General features: G+C 29.1%; 4 protein-coding genes and 3 non-coding genes across 7 annotated transcripts; 3 read left to right on the forward strand and 4 right to left on the reverse strand.

The window, feature by feature from the left end:
* Nucleotides 1-311: 311 nt before the first annotated feature.
* Nucleotides 312-396, reverse strand: TRNAM-CAU. The gene is given in 2 exon segments: nucleotides 312-347; nucleotides 359-396. It is a non-coding gene; the product is annotated as a tRNA-Met (tRNA).
* A 513-nt stretch (nucleotides 397-909) lies between these two features.
* Nucleotides 910-2902, forward strand: LOC101216130 (putative F-box protein PP2-B12). The gene is made up of 3 exons (XM_004133958.3): nucleotides 910-1409; nucleotides 1860-1978; nucleotides 2331-2902. Exons 1-3 carry the CDS (start codon nucleotides 1137-1139, stop codon nucleotides 2743-2745), a joined length of 807 nt encoding a protein of 268 aa, XP_004134006.3. The 5' UTR covers nucleotides 910-1136; the 3' UTR covers nucleotides 2746-2902.
* Nucleotides 2903-5278: 2376 nt separating this feature from the next.
* Nucleotides 5279-8252, forward strand: LOC101204758 (putative F-box protein PP2-B12). The gene is made up of 3 exons (XM_004134330.3): nucleotides 5279-5636; nucleotides 5927-6045; nucleotides 7708-8252. Exons 1-3 carry the CDS (start codon nucleotides 5364-5366, stop codon nucleotides 8117-8119), a joined length of 804 nt encoding a protein of 267 aa, XP_004134378.3. The 5' UTR covers nucleotides 5279-5363; the 3' UTR covers nucleotides 8120-8252.
* A 147-nt stretch (nucleotides 8253-8399) lies between these two features.
* TRNAM-CAU lies at nucleotides 8400-8484 on the reverse strand. Its single transcript is given in 2 exon segments — nucleotides 8400-8435; nucleotides 8447-8484. It is a non-coding gene; the product is annotated as a tRNA-Met (tRNA).
* Nucleotides 8485-9178: 694 nt separating this feature from the next.
* On the forward strand, nucleotides 9179-11218 carry LOC105434826 (putative F-box protein PP2-B12). Its single transcript, XM_011652581.2, has 3 exons — nucleotides 9179-9556; nucleotides 9849-9967; nucleotides 10669-11218. Exons 1-3 carry the CDS (start codon nucleotides 9284-9286, stop codon nucleotides 11078-11080), a joined length of 804 nt encoding a protein of 267 aa, XP_011650883.2. The 5' UTR covers nucleotides 9179-9283; the 3' UTR covers nucleotides 11081-11218.
* A 424-nt stretch (nucleotides 11219-11642) lies between these two features.
* On the reverse strand, nucleotides 11643-11727 carry TRNAM-CAU. The gene is given in 2 exon segments: nucleotides 11643-11678; nucleotides 11690-11727. It is a non-coding gene; the product is annotated as a tRNA-Met (tRNA).
* Nucleotides 11728-12790: 1063 nt separating this feature from the next.
* On the reverse strand, nucleotides 12791-14535 carry LOC101216371. The gene is made up of 5 exons (XM_004133959.3): nucleotides 14387-14535; nucleotides 14169-14289; nucleotides 13605-13866; nucleotides 13383-13505; nucleotides 12791-13289 (listed from the first exon to the last, which is right to left on the reverse strand). Exons 1-5 carry the CDS (start codon nucleotides 14464-14466, stop codon nucleotides 13168-13170), a joined length of 708 nt encoding a protein of 235 aa, XP_004134007.1. The 5' UTR covers nucleotides 14467-14535; the 3' UTR covers nucleotides 12791-13167.
* Nucleotides 14536-15554: the final 1019 nt, after the last annotated feature.

Genomic DNA, 15554 nt, shown 5'->3' on the forward strand with positions numbered 1-15554 from the left:
ATATAATACATAAGGTTAGAACCCAAAAACTCAATATTTTAAAGAGCCACAATCACTAAAACAAAGACGTAATATAATAAAAAAAATGATTTATTTTAAAAAAAATGTATAGTCTCTTAATAAATCCATTTATGTTCGTAAATGTTATAAATTTATAATTTTTTAAAAATATTGCAATAGATTCATTTTGTTAGTTACCTATTGTAGGTAAACATAGGGTCAATGTCCATCGGTATTTGGGCCCTAAAGGATCCAATGCAACTTAATTACCTGATAAAAGGCTTTAAAAGAAATAAAAAGAAAAAGGGAAATGGGGTGAGAGAGGCTCGAACTCTCGACCTCAGGATAACTCTTTAGCTATGAGACCTACGCGCTAGCCAACTGCGCCACCACCCCACGTTGACTGGAGCTTTAAATTTTACTTACTTACATCTTTCTACCACCAACATATAAATTTTCAAGTATTTAATCTAAAAAATAAATTGGTAAACATTCTCGATTGTTTTGAAGTATATTTGGAACATTTTTTTCAAATAAACTCTTAATTTCGTACTTTCAATATAGTTTTTCAAAATTAAGGTTTTTATCAAATATTTATAACTTTCATGCCAAAAACAAATAGTAATAGGTATATGTTTCCGACTTTTAAATTTTACATTCGAAAACTGAAGTCAAATATAATTTATACTATAATTTAATGAATAACATACTATAATATTAAAAAGAATTATTCTAAGAGACTGGAAATTTATAAAAGTGTTCAAAATTTTTGGAAGAATATTATTGAAAGACGGTACATCGCAGTGAAAAGATAATTTGAATGATGAAATTTATATAGGAAATCAATGAGAACAGCAAAAAATATGGACATTTTTATGAAAGTCAGAGTTTTATATGCTTCCTTTCAAGTCCAATTACCCCATCAGGCTCATGGAGTTCAACCACTCGGCACACGTAATATTTTGATTACTTTAATGACAAATTTTTAATGGAATTTGTTCGAGTAGTCAAATTGACACGCACCGACCCTCGGCGGAGATGATATATTTTTGCGTTTATTCCAACGATTACTTGGTCAGTTGACTTTCTAAGAGCGAAATCAAAACTAAAGAAGAAAAAAAAAAGCCAAATCGGAGATGGACATCAACCAGCTACCGGCGGAGTGCCTTTCTTCCATTTTAGCCTTCACATCACCAAAGGACGCCTGCAGATCTGCCGTCGCGTCCCCGGCTTTCAGATCCGCCGCGGATTCCGACGCTCTTTGGATCACTTTTCTGCCGTCCGATTACCGGCAGATTATTTCTCAGGCTTCGTCTTCATCTACGTCGTCGTTTCTGAATTCACTGTCCAAAAAGGCTCTCTACTTTCGTCTCTCCGATCATTTGCTTTTCATTGGCTCTGGAAATTCGGTAAATTCATACTGCTTCATTTATCCAAACCTTGACTTTGAAGACTTAAAACTAAATCTCTATTTTGAGTTCAAAAAATCTTGTGTTTGAAAAAACTTTCAATTACATGGATATAATGAGATATATAATTATATGAATTACTTATGGAATATAAGCTAAAACTCTTTCAAGGACCAATCAATAATAATGTAGGCTTACACTTTGATATTTAAGCCTTTTAAAAAATAGCAAATTATTGAAATTATTTACAAATTATTACAAAATCATCAAAACCCTCTACATCTATTAAAGTTTTTTTTTTTTTTGCTATATTTTTTTATTCAAAACTTTTGAAAGAATAATTAAAGATATAAATATTGTTTTCACACATATTGGTATTAAATGTTGTTGTTGTTATTTAGTTACTTATAAAATAGAGTTATTGAGAGTGAGATTAATGATTTGAAACAGAGTTTTGTGTTGGAGAAAGAGAGTGGGAAGAAATGTTATATGATAGGAGCAAGAGATCTGGACATTATTTGGGGGAATTCACCCCAATATTGGACTTGGAAATCCATTCCTACATCAAGGTCCCTATTTCTTTTGTTCCTCTCTCTATTACATAGTTTCATTTGGTAATTTCATAATTGTTTTTGTTTCTTACTGTAGCTTTTAAGTACTTTTTATTTAATTTAGAAGTAAACATTTGACAGGAAAAAATCATTTATTGGCACACTTGGAATGGGTTTAGTTTCAGTATTTGTACTGATCTCAAATAATATCCAAATTTGTTGATTTTGGAAACACGTATTCACATTTTGTTAGTGTAAAAAACAAATTATTATTACAGTTTTGATGACAATTTGAACTTATAACAAAATGTAACAACAAATAGAAGAAAAACACATGTGATAATAAGGTCTAAAGCTTATAAGCCTACAGGTTTCGTGAAGTGGCTGAGTTACAAGTTGTGTGGTGGCTTGAAATCAAAGGAAAAATAGAGGCCAGAAGTTTAAGTCCCAAAACCAAGTATGCAGCTTATTTTGTGTTCAAGCTTGTGGAAGACCGTTACAGCCGCCGTGGGTTTCAAATAAGACCTGTTTCTTTAGAGGTTCATTTTGAAGGGGCAGAGGTTGAAGAAGATGGAAGGAAAAGGGTAATTTTGGACCCTCCTGAAGGATCTCTCGTAGTTTGCGAAGAAAGAAGTGATGGATGGATGGAGGTTGAAATGGGTGAAATCTTCAATGAATTAGGAGACGATGGCACAATTATTTTCCACTTGAAGCAAATTGATAACTTTATAAGTAAAGGTGGGTTAATTGTCGAAGGAATTGAGATTAGGCCTAAATATGATTAATAATAATAGTTTAATATTGCATGAGAAACTATTTAATTTAATGTTCTTTGTTGTTGTAACCGAGCAATTAGAAAGAGATTATTGAAAGATTGATATACTTATTAAACTATATGTACTTTTTGATTGGTTGAATTATGAAAATTTGAGTTTGTATATGTTTATTTGTTGTCAAATCACTGTTAGATTCGTGATTGAGTCAGGAATTGATAGGAAAAATCTATTATATTATAAAAGAAAAAGAAATAATCGTGACAATATTATATATAAAAAGAAGATTTTCTAATATAGTAAAATAAAAAATATATTTATAAAGTATAACACAACATAATCTAAAATTTTGTTACGTACGTCAATTTGTTTAAAAAGAATGAGAAATGATTTCAAAGTCTTTTATAGATAAAATTTATATTTCAAATTTAGTTAGTTTACTTTGAAAATAATAAATTTAAATTGTACTAATTTAAATTATGAAGGTAGGTGTATTATACGTGTGTTTTTTTTAATACATTCGTAAATCATTTAGAGAAATAAAAAAAAAGGAGTGATTGACAACATTTAAAATAGCTTTTTTAGGTGTGTTTTAAAGGTTTTTAATAAACAAATATTTTTTTTTATTAAATTTAATCACTACCTTATTATTTATATTTTGTTTTTTAATTAATTAAATTAAAATTAGTTGCTAGTGTTGTAATTTAGTATATGAGTTTTAACTTTTTATAACCTCCTATGTATCATAAAAAATAATTATAATATTTAGTTATAAAAATCTCCACACATAAGATTGATTAACTATTAGGGTAATGTTTGTTAATTATGTATCATAAATTATTTAAGTCATGACATAATCAAAATTAACAATTAACCTTGATATGATTTTTAAGACTGAAAATCGTTACAAATTTGATAATAAATGTACAGTAAATAATTATGTGGATTAAATTGTTATAGATCAAAAAGAATTTAATTAAATTTATTATTACAGTTTTGATAACAAACTTAGGTTATAAAAAAATGTAACAAATAAAAGAAAACACATTTGATAATAATATTGAAATTGTGGAAGTCTAAGCTTATAAACCACAGGTTTCCTGAAGTGGCCGAGCTACGAGTCGTGTGGTGGCTTGAAATCAAAGAGAAAATAGAGGCAAGAAATTTAAGTCTCTCAAAACCAAATATGCAGCTTATTTTGTGTTCAAGCTTAAGGAAGACGGTTTCCAGCACGATGAGTTTGAAACAAGACCTGTTTCATTAGAAGTTCATTTTGAAGGAGAAGAGGTTGGAGAAGATGGAACGAAGAAAATGGTAATTTTGGACCCTCTTGAAGGATCTTTTGTAGTTTGTAGAGAAATAAATGATGGATGGATATGGAGGTTGAAATGGGTGAATTCTTCAATGAGTTAGGAGACGATGGCATAATTATTTTCCATTTGAAGCAGATTGATGGCATAGTCAAAGGTGGGTTAATTGTTGAAGGAATTGAGATTAGACCTAAATATGATTAGTAATAATGATTTAATATTGGCATGAGAAACTATTTAATGTAATTTTTCATTGTTGATTTGTAACTGAATAGCTAAAAAGAGAGGTTGGATGATTGATATACTTTGTTAAACCATATAATAAAATTTGATTATATGACAGAAGAAGAAAGGATTGTAACAATATTGTATAGAAAGAAAGAAGATTTTTAAATAGAGTAAAATTAAAAAAGAAAAATTTATGAAGGATAACAAAGTTTTAAAATTTAAATTATGAACTAATATAATCTAAAATTTTGCTATTTCATGCCAATTTATCTAAAAAGAAAAAAAAGGAATGAGAGGGAAAAGAGAGATGACTTAAGCTAATATCATATTAAATTTAGATTATAATCAAAATTTAGTTTAATTTGACAATATTTGAATCAAATTACTGGAATAAAAACATTTAAGAAAAATTTGTACCATAAATTTGAGTTGTTCTAATTTAAATCGCACCAAACTCCAAAATACAAAAAAATATTATATGAAAACTAAATCGAACCACATATTTGTATAAATTGTATTAAAATTGCTCCTCATAAACAATTCGGTTTAAATCCTAGAGAATCAGTTTCTAGGATTGCTAAAATTGCTCCACATATTTCTAAAATTGCTGCACATATTTACCTTATTGTTTGCAGTTGATTTTACAATCGATTTAAAACATTAAACTGAAGCATAAGAAGTGGTTTTAACATAACACAAACTGTATGCAATCTCGGTACTGTTTTGATTCAGTTCGATTTTCAAATATTTTATGAACACCCTTAAACGACTCTAATTGTAAGTGTGTTAAATGTTTATTTAAAATATATTTTTAAATGTTTAATTTAAAAACACAAGTCATTTTCGAGAGAAAAACAAAAAAAATTGTGACGATAACCTTTAAAAATAACTTTTTAAGTGTAATTTAAATAACTTTAATAAAAATGGTTATTTTGGAAAGCAGTTTTTATTAAGCCAATCAAAGTTAAACTCCTCCCTGTCTTTTACTTGAATAACAATTATTTAATCCTACCGTTTCACCGACCTCGGTGGAGAGGATACTTTTGGTAACACAGAAAACAAAACTAAAAAGAAAAAAAGGCCAAATCGGAGATGGACATCAACCAGCTACCGGCGGAGTGCATTTCTTCCATTTTGGCCTTCACATCACCGAAAGATGCCTGCAGATCTGCCGTCGCGTCCCCGGCTTTCAGATCCGCCGCTGATTCCGACGCTATTTGGACCACTTTTCTGCCGTCCGATTACCGACAGATTATTTCCCAGGCTTCCTCTTCATCTACGTCGTCGTTTCTGAATTCACTGTCCAAAAAGGCTCTCTACTTCCGTCTCTCCGATCATTTGCTTTTCATTGGCTCTGGAAATTCGGTAAATTCATAATGCCTCATTTATCCAAACCTTAATTTTGATTACTTAAAATTCAATTCAATTTCCTTTCGTCTTAAACTAAATATCTGTTTTTGATTACTCTACCAACTTTTAATTCCTATCTTATAGTACTCTAACTCATTCAAAATCTCGCGTTAGAACGAACTTTCAAATTACACACGGTGGATATGAGCAATATAATTATGGATTACAATATACTTTTGTTGTTGTTATTACTGACTTACTAATAAAATAGAGTTATTGAGAGTGGGATTAATGATTTGAAACAGAGTTTTGTGTTGGAGAAAGAGAGTGGGAAGAAATGTTATATGATAGGAGCAAGAGATCTGGAGATTGTTTGGGGGAGTTCACCCGCATATTGGACTTGGCAATCCATTCCTACATCAAGGTCCCTCTTTCTTTGCCCCCTCTCTCTATAAACATATATACTCTCATTTGTTAATTTCATCATTGTTTTTGTTTCTAAATTATGTGCTTCATTTTTTCCCCACAATTTTCTTATTGTAGGTTTTAAGTACTTTTTATTTATTTATTTTAGGAGTAAACATTTGACAGAAGAAAAAAAACATTAATTTATTCATTTACGTTTTCAGACCAAATTAATTTACGCCCTTGGAATGAGTTTAATTTCATTACTTAAATTTGGATCTTTTTAAAAAATAATCTAAAATTTAAAACATAAGTAAAAAAATAGGTTCGTTCGAGAACTAGTTTTAAAAATGAGTGAGTTGAGGTGAAGTTGTGTAGCACGTACCCGATTTCCATGAAGTGGACCCCACATCTTCTATTTTTTTCTTATTTTTATATATATACTACATTGTACCTCACATTTTTATTCTCTCATTATTTATATATGTGGGTCTCACACATTTTATTTTTTCTCATTATTTATATATATATATATATACTCACATATAATAATATATATATTAAACGTTCAAATTCTAAAAATATTTTTTTATTAAATTAATTTATTATTTTATTTTATTCTTTATTTATATTTAAATATCTCAATCTTTAATTTTTCTTATTAAATTCAATTTTTCTAATTTAATTTAATTATTACTTAATCGAAATTATACATTTTTTTTCATTTTTCAATATTTAAAAAAAATCAAAATATTAACAAAATATGTTATTAAAAATTATATTAAACAAATAAAAATGGTAATAATTTGAGTAATTTCAGCTTCTTTCAATTATTACTGTTACTACTTTTACTTGTTTAATATATTTTTAATAACATATTTTGTTAATATATGAGTTTTTTTTTTGTGATATTTAAATATAAAAAATAAAAAAATAAAAATTTAATTTAATAAAGAAATATATTGTTAGAATTTGAATGTTTAATATATATATTATTATATGTGGGTATATATATAAATAACGAGAAAAAGTAAAATGTGTGGGATCCACGTATATAAATAATGAGAAAATAAAAAAATGTGGGATGAGTGTAGTATATACGTAAAAATAAGAAAAAAATAGAAAAGGTGTCATGGAAGCCGTGTACCCCATACACGATTTCACCTCAACTCACCTATTTTTAAAAATAGTTTTGAAACTAACCTATTTTTGACATATGTTTCAAATTTTAAATTAATTTAAAAAAAGATCCTTTAAATTTAGGTTGTAATTTTAATAAATTGAACACCAAACCAACAATTTAGTCTATGGGTTTAACTTTTTACCCCTTCTTAAGAAAATATTTAATTAAAAAATTCTGCACACAGGTTTTAGAATTGGTTAACTATTAGTGGTAATGTTTGTTTATGAATCACTCGTATTTAAGGCGGCACAATTTTGACAATTTGATATACAAAGAAAAATTGTTAAAAATTGTTACAAATTTGATAATACATAGGTATAGTAAATAATTATACGTCGACTAAATTGTTATAAATAGAAAAAAAATTAATATTATTGTTATAGTTTTGATAAACAAATTTAACTTATAATGAAATGTAATAACAAATAAAAGAAAAACACACGAACACATTTGATAATGATATTGAAATTGTGGAAGTCTAAAGCTTATAAACCACAGGTTTCCTGAAGTGGCCGAGTTGCGAGTCGTGTGGTGGCTTGAAATCAAAGGAAAAATAGAGGGTAGAAATTTAAGTCCTAAAACCAAATATGCAGCTTACTTTGTGTTCAAGTTTAAGGAAGGCGATTTCCAGCACGATGGGTTTGGAACAAAACCTGTTTCATTAGAAGTTTATTTTGAAGGGGAGGAGGTTGGAGAAGATGGAACGAAAATGGTACTTTTGGACCCTCCCGAAGGATCTCCTGTAGTTTGTAAAGAAAGAAGTGATGGATGGATGGAGGTTGAAATGGGTGAATTCTTCAATGAGTTAGGAGACGATGGCATGGTTATTTTCCATTTGAAGCAGATTGATGGCATAATTAAAGGTGGGTTAATTGTTGAAGGAATTGAGATTAGACCTAAATATGATTAGTAATAATAATTTAATATTGGCATGAGAAACTACTTAATGTAATTTTCATTATTCTTCTTGCAACTGAATTACTAAAAAGAGATTGGATGATTATTTTGTTAAACAATACATGAAAATTTGAGTTTTCGTGAGATTCATGAACCATCAATTTTATGTCAAATTAGAAATTGATAGAAAAAACAATAATATTACTTAAAGTAGATTTACACCATAATTTTGAGTTGTATTAATTGAACTATGATAAATGCAAAATTTTGAAACTGTTTTAAACAAAAAATGATGGGGTGAGAGAGGCTCGAACTCTCGACCTCAGGATAACTCTTTAGCTATGAGACCTACGCGCTAGCCAACTGCGCCACCACCCCTAGATGCAAACAAAGCAAATTTTTAAATATTTTTCTATTAATCAAACATTTTTTTTCCTGAAAAATTACCTTAGACAACAACAAAATTGAGAAAAAAAACCATTTATTTGTTTAACATTACAAATTTGACAAATGTGATGTAGTTTTTTTTTAATTTGGTATTTTAACAATTTTGAAAATATAAGTGAGATAGACTTTATTATTATTGTTATTTTTTGCTATTTTTACAAACTTCCATTTTTTTCCTTTCTTTTTATGCTATTATTATGACCATACATTTTGTTTTCTACGTTATTTAAGTTTAATCTCATCCTAACGAGTAAAATATAATTCAATAATGTAATTATAAAACTTATCAATCTATTTTTACGATTTAAATTATTTAATAATAAAACAATAGTGTAACTAATAGTAAATGTGTTAAATGTATATTTGAAATACATTTTTAAATATTTAATTTATAAATTTAGAAAGCAAGTGATTTTCAATAGAGAGAAAATATTTGGGATTGATAACCTTTAAAAATAACTTTTAAGTATATTTTAAATAATTTTAATAAAAATGATAGTTTAGATAACGATAGATTTGTTGAAAAGCACTTTTTGGATAAGCCAATCATAGTTAAAATCCTCCTTGTCTTTTTCTTGAATAACAATGATTTAATTCTACTGTTTAAAGAAAATAAAGAAAGAAAAAGGGACTGTGGTCAAGTCAAGCTAACACCCACCAACCTTGGGTGGAGAGGATACTTTTGCTAACACAGAAATCAAAACTAAAAAGGAAAAAACCCAAATCAGAGATGGACATCAACCAGCTACCGGCGGAGTGCCTTTCTTGCATTTTGGCCTTCACATCACCAAAGGACGCCTGCAGATCTGCCGTCGTGTCGCCGGCTTTCAGATCAGCCGCGGATTCCGACGCTCTTTGGACCACTTTTCTGCCGTCCGATTACCGGCAGATCATTTCTCAGGCTTCGTCTTCATCTACGTCGTCGTTTCTGAATTCACTGTCCAAAAAGGCTCTCTACCTCCGTCTCTCCGATCATTTGCTTTTTATTGGCTCTGGAAATTCGGTAAATTTAAACTGCTTCATTTATCCAAACCTTAATTTTGATTACTTAAAACTAAATCTCTGTTTTTAATTTCCTATCTTATAGCACTCTAAACCATTTTATGAGTTCACAAAATCAAACTTTCAGTTACACATGGTGGATATGAGCAATGTAATTATGGATTACTTGGGTAATTGAATAAATCTGAAAATAAAATCTGTTGTTCTAATCAAGTAGTTTTGTTATTTACAATTGCTATTATTTAGTTACTTATAAATTAGTTCTTGAGAATGGGATTAATGATTTGAAACAGGGTTTTGTGTTGGAGAAAGGGAGTGGGAAGAAATGTTATATGATAGGAGCAAGAGATCTGGAGATTGTTTGGGGGAGTTCACCCGAATATTGGACTTGGCAATCCATTCCTACATCAAGGTCCCTCTTTCTTTTTCCCCTCTCTCTATAACATATATACTCTCATTTGTTAATTTTATCATTATTTTTATTTCTAAATTATGTTCTTGATTTTTTTTCTCACAAATTTCTTATGGATCTCATACCATAATTTGAAGATCCCATATAATTAATAATATAGATAGGTCCTAAAAATATAGAAATTTCTAATAAAAAAATAAATTTTAATTCAGTACATTTGTGGAATTTTGTAATAGATTTGAGTCATTTTTTAAAAATTTTGAATTACGGTAAGGTTTAAGTACTTTTTATTTATTTATTTTAGAAGTAAACATTTGACAGAAAAAAATACAAATTTAGTTCCTAATTTTAATAAGTTTTAAATTCAATCACTATTGATATTCTATCTTTAACTATTTAAATTAAAATTATTTAGTCTATGCGTTTAACTTTTTAGCTCTTATTATGAAAATATTTAATTAAAAAAATCTGCACATAGAATTGGTTAACTAGGAAGGGTTACAAATTTGATAATACATAGATATGATAAATAATTACATGTCGACTAAATTGTTACAAAAAAAAAAAAAAGGATTTAAAATTGTTATTACCGTTTTGATAAACAAATATAATAAAATATAATAACAAATAAAAGAAAAACACAAGAACACATATGGTAATGATATTGAAATTGTGGAAGTCTAAAGCTTATAAAACCACAGGTTTTCTGAAGTGGCTGAGTTACAATATGTGTGGTGGCTTGAAATCAAAGGGAAAATAGAGGGTAGAAATTTAAGTCCTAAAACCAAATATGCAGCTTACTTTGTGTTCAAGCTTGTGGAAGACAATTTTTGTCGCCATGTGTTTGAAACAACACCTGTTTCATTAGAAGTTCATTTTGAAGGGGCAGAGGTTGAAGAAGATAGAAGGAAAAGGGTAATTTTGGACCCTCTTGAAGGATCTTCTGTAGTTTGTGTAGAAAGAAGTGATGGATGGATGGAGGTTGAAATGGGTGAATTCTTCAATGAATGTGGAGACGATGGGTCGATTATTTTCCATTTGATGCAGATTGATAGGCTGAGAAAAGGTGGATTAATTGTTGAAGGAGTTGAGATTAGACCTAAATATGAGTAGAATAATAATTTAATATCATTGCATGAGAAACTATTTAATGTAATTTTCATTGTTGTTGTAACTGAATAACTAAAAAGAGATTGGATGATTGATATACTTTGTTAAACCATATGTGAAAATTTGAGTTTATGCGAGATTCATAAATTATTAATTTTATGTCAAATTAGGAATTGGGAGGAAAAAACTTTTATATTACAGAAGAAGAAATAATTGTAACAATATTATATAAAAATGGTTAAATAAATTTATGAATTGTAGTATCTAAAAAAATGAGATAAAAATAAATTAGTTCAAGATTAGAACAAGGTAAATTTATACCGTAAATTTGAGTTATATTAATTTAAATCAGAAACCTATTTATAAATAGTTTAAATGTGTTTTTAAAATACACTTTCAATTGTTTAATTTTAAAAGTAAGTTATTTTAAAAAAGAAAAAAAAAACGACCTTTATAATAGTTTTTCAACTTTATTTTGAATAATTTAAAGAAAAATAAGTTTTCCTTTTTAAACATTTTTTACAGGAAATCCCGTTTACAAAATGTTTTAAAAAACAAAAAACGATGGGGTGAGAGAGGCTCGAACTCTCGACCTCAGGATAACTCTTTAGCTATGAGACCTACGCGCTAGCCAACTGCGCCACCACCCCAAGATGAAGATCAAAATAATTTTTGAGTTATTGTTTTAATACTAAAATATTTGTTATTTGTCTTATAAGTTTTGACTATTTATATGGTGTTCTTTAGTTGAAACTCAATTATGTTAAATAGACTAAATTCTTTTGACAAATAATATATAAAAGATTGGAGTACGGTTTGAATTTCCAACCTTCGAATAACTTGTTAGCTAACTACACCACCACCCTCAAAATATTGGATATTTGAAATAAACAAGTTTATTGTATTCTTATGCTATTATTTTGTTCATTTTGGTATTTTGGTCTCCAAAATTTAACATAATAAAACATTTTGAACCTATTCGTTATTCTATCATTACTGTTTACATGATAAGAAACTGTGTGACTTCAATTTGGGAATAACGTGTTTATTATTTGGATGTATTTAAGCTACGTAGGTTAGGTGGCATGTGCATTAGATGAACATATATTAAATGCTATAACATTGTAGATTGAAAATCTTAATTCTTCATGGTTGAACAAATATTTTTAGACATTGAAGAAGTAAAACTATACATATTCCATATGATTTAATTATTTTTGCTTTTGGGTCAATATGAATCATAGTTTCTTTTCCAATTGTTAGACTTTTACAATAACGTCGAAATATCTATTATGATAAACTATCATGAATGAGTTTAGTGATAAAAAGAAAACGCAATCTCAAGATCAATTGTTTAATTTATAGTATCTATTTGCCAAGAAAATAAATTTCTATGAGTTTATTGCACAAAACTAGCAACACAACTATGTATTTGAGTTTATTTTAAAAAAAAATGATATGCTGTGTACAAGTTTTCTTTTAGTTTCATTCACTTCAAATGTTTTTATCTCTTTTAACATTCATTACTTTTAACCGAAGATCAAACTCCTCACCTCTAAAATGGAAGATTGTGTCATTTATCATTGAGTAACTACTCTTGCATTATTAATTTTTCATAGCGGTTGTCATAGCATATGTTTGTTCAATTTGGCTATTGCTTTTCATGTACCATATGAAACAAAGCAGTTAGAAATGGTAAATTCAGCACAAATCTATAAAATAGTTCTAAACTAATTTTTTATACGAAATTCCATCCTCAAACAATCTTTTATCATGGTACTGCACAATCACATAATAGAGGGAATACATCTTCACTTAGATGAGTACCATCTTTTGATGTAAATGATGCATGGAAATCGTTTATCCTCACATCTAAAGCTTCAAAAATTGTATAGAGATGTGTTTCCATTTCTACTTCTATCCTCATCCCACTTCCCTCAACCCAAACGTAGACATAGAGTTTAATATAAAAGGTCAATAACTAGCAGAAACATGGCTTTTTTTTCAAAAAGAACTTGAAAAAGATATTCAAACAGAAAGTGAATATTTACAGTGTTTCCAATGGGAAGAGAATGAAGCCCCCAAAAGAGTCAATGCCACTCTATTCCTCCAAGTGTCGTGGACCCAACTCCTTCCCATACTTCACCAAGGCCAACCTCTTCACTATCAACACCCTCCATGTTGCTGTCCCACCAGCCGGAGCCACTTGCATCTGCCCAACACGCAAAAACAAAATATTGACATGAATTACGATATCTTTCAGAATGATTTCGTTGAAAGAACTTAGAAGATGTCAAATACTTACAGTGATTGTAGAGGGGTTTAGGCTTTTTGTTTCTAGCAATAGGAATCGGCTCTGTCCCTTTTTGGTCGGGTTTTGGGTCGCCTCCTATAACTACCACATTCATCTTCCTCGTTTGGCTCTCACCTGATGATCCAAGTTAACGAAATTCAAGTTTCATCAGCAATTCAGACACAATAACTCCAAAGAATCAAACAATACAAAGTTACCGAATAAGCTTATTACATGGGGTGGTAGAAATAATCCCTTCATTTGATTTCTTTCTTTTTCTCGAGTCTAATATACCATCAGTATTGAAAATATCTCTTTCACTTGCACTGCCTGGAACTAAACATTCACATTGGTTTGGTTCAGAACGCTTGAACTGTTCGAAAAGCACCTTTGAAATAGCCGATTCGGTCTGGGAATCCGTCCCACAGTCAATAGCAATAGGTGCATTATTCGAATTCCTTGGACCCTGCAACGAGGAGAAGGGCGTGGACTTCCCCTGTGTATAAAGAAAATAATCAATAGCTATCACGATCCTTTAAAATTCGATTTTGCCCCTCTTACCCTTGTTTGTGTCTCGCATTATGCTGCAGTTGACATTTCCTTCGAGAAATAGTGTAGAAATCAAATCGTCAATGAAGCAGGAATCGCGAATTGCCATTAAATTCCATCAATTTCACCTCCTTATTTTGATTTTCTCGGTCGATTAGGACAACCAGACCAAACAGAATGCACTCTAAAACCCTAGTACTGACGAATTTTCAGCAGCAACCAGAGCAGAAAATGAAACAAACTCGTTACCTTCACCGTCCTCTGCGGAACGGAAGTCTCCGGCAGTTTCCGAGCGAGGAAGTCTGAGAGCGACAGTTGCGCATTCTTCTTCGACAATTTGCTTTGCGAATCATCGTTCGAACTCTTGAAACTATTTCGAGCAAAAGTTAAAGACGTACAACAAAATTAACAAGCGAATAAATTTGTGAAAAAAAAGAAAAGAAAAGGAGCTGTGATCGAGAGATTACGGATTTGAAGAACGGGAGAGAAAAGACGATGAAATTGAGCGCTGGCCGAAAACCCTAATCGGAGGACGTTCGTTGCTCATTTTGGAATGTCCCGTTTTCGAATTTCCCTCTTTCCTATCTTCACCTTTTTAGCGCCAATAATTTGAAATTTTCACTTTCATTAAGATATAAAAGAAATTAACATAATTATTAGAAAATAGAACTTTTCATTAAATATTTAGGTTCGTATAAAATTAGATGTAATGAAAATTTTGTATAAGCTATTTTTTATAGAGCGTAAATTGTTTGTTAATTTTTAAAATTTCGTGCAATATAATTTTCTATAAAAATAAATAGATATTTAATCTAATTTCATAATATTTTATAAAACACTACAAAAAAAAATATATTATGTTAGGTAAATAAATATTACTAAACTGAAATTTAACATATAGTTTGTACTATTTATTTGGATGATTAAGTTTTAACTTTCGAATATGTGTGAAATATTTTTTAAAAAAATCTTATTTCGTATTGTTTCGTTTTTAGTTGTTTTTTCAAGAAGCCAATTAGAGCTTTTGACCTCAAAATTATATATTTTTATAACAATATGATTTTTTTTATGAGTTGGGTCATAACTGTTTCTTTTCTTTTTTTCTTCCTACGTGTTGATGTAGAATGGTTGTTCATTCATATTTTTTTTAAAAATCCTTTTAAGACTAAGATCACACTATAAATATTTAACCAAGTACTACAAATTATGAAAATGATAAAAGTAATATTTGTAATCATCCAAAATAAAATTGTCACGATGCAAGTATCTCTTAATAATCTTTGGATGTACTGGACTAAAGCAATATAGCAATATGTATTTTTCTAACATTGAAAATTACTATAATAATTTTCTTTCATGATATCTTGTCATTAATCTATACGTTCATATTGAATTTTTAATGTACCGAAGAGTGTAGGGATCTCGATTCTTCCCTTTAATCTTATTCTTTTTATATAACATATATATATCTATAGATATACATAAATTCAGCTTAATATCAATATAGTAGTTAGCTAGATGGTAAATATATATCCTAATTACTCCTTTGGTTTGAGGATATGAGTTTGAACCTACTTAAACACATACTTAGTCTAAAGATTAATAGGGATGAATGAATGAATAAAAAAGATGATC

Source organism: Cucumis sativus, chromosome 3 (genome assembly GCF_000004075.3).
Source record: "Cucumis sativus cultivar 9930 chromosome 3, Cucumber_9930_V3, whole genome shotgun sequence".
Taxonomy (NCBI): Eukaryota; Viridiplantae; Streptophyta; class Magnoliopsida; order Cucurbitales; family Cucurbitaceae; genus Cucumis; species Cucumis sativus.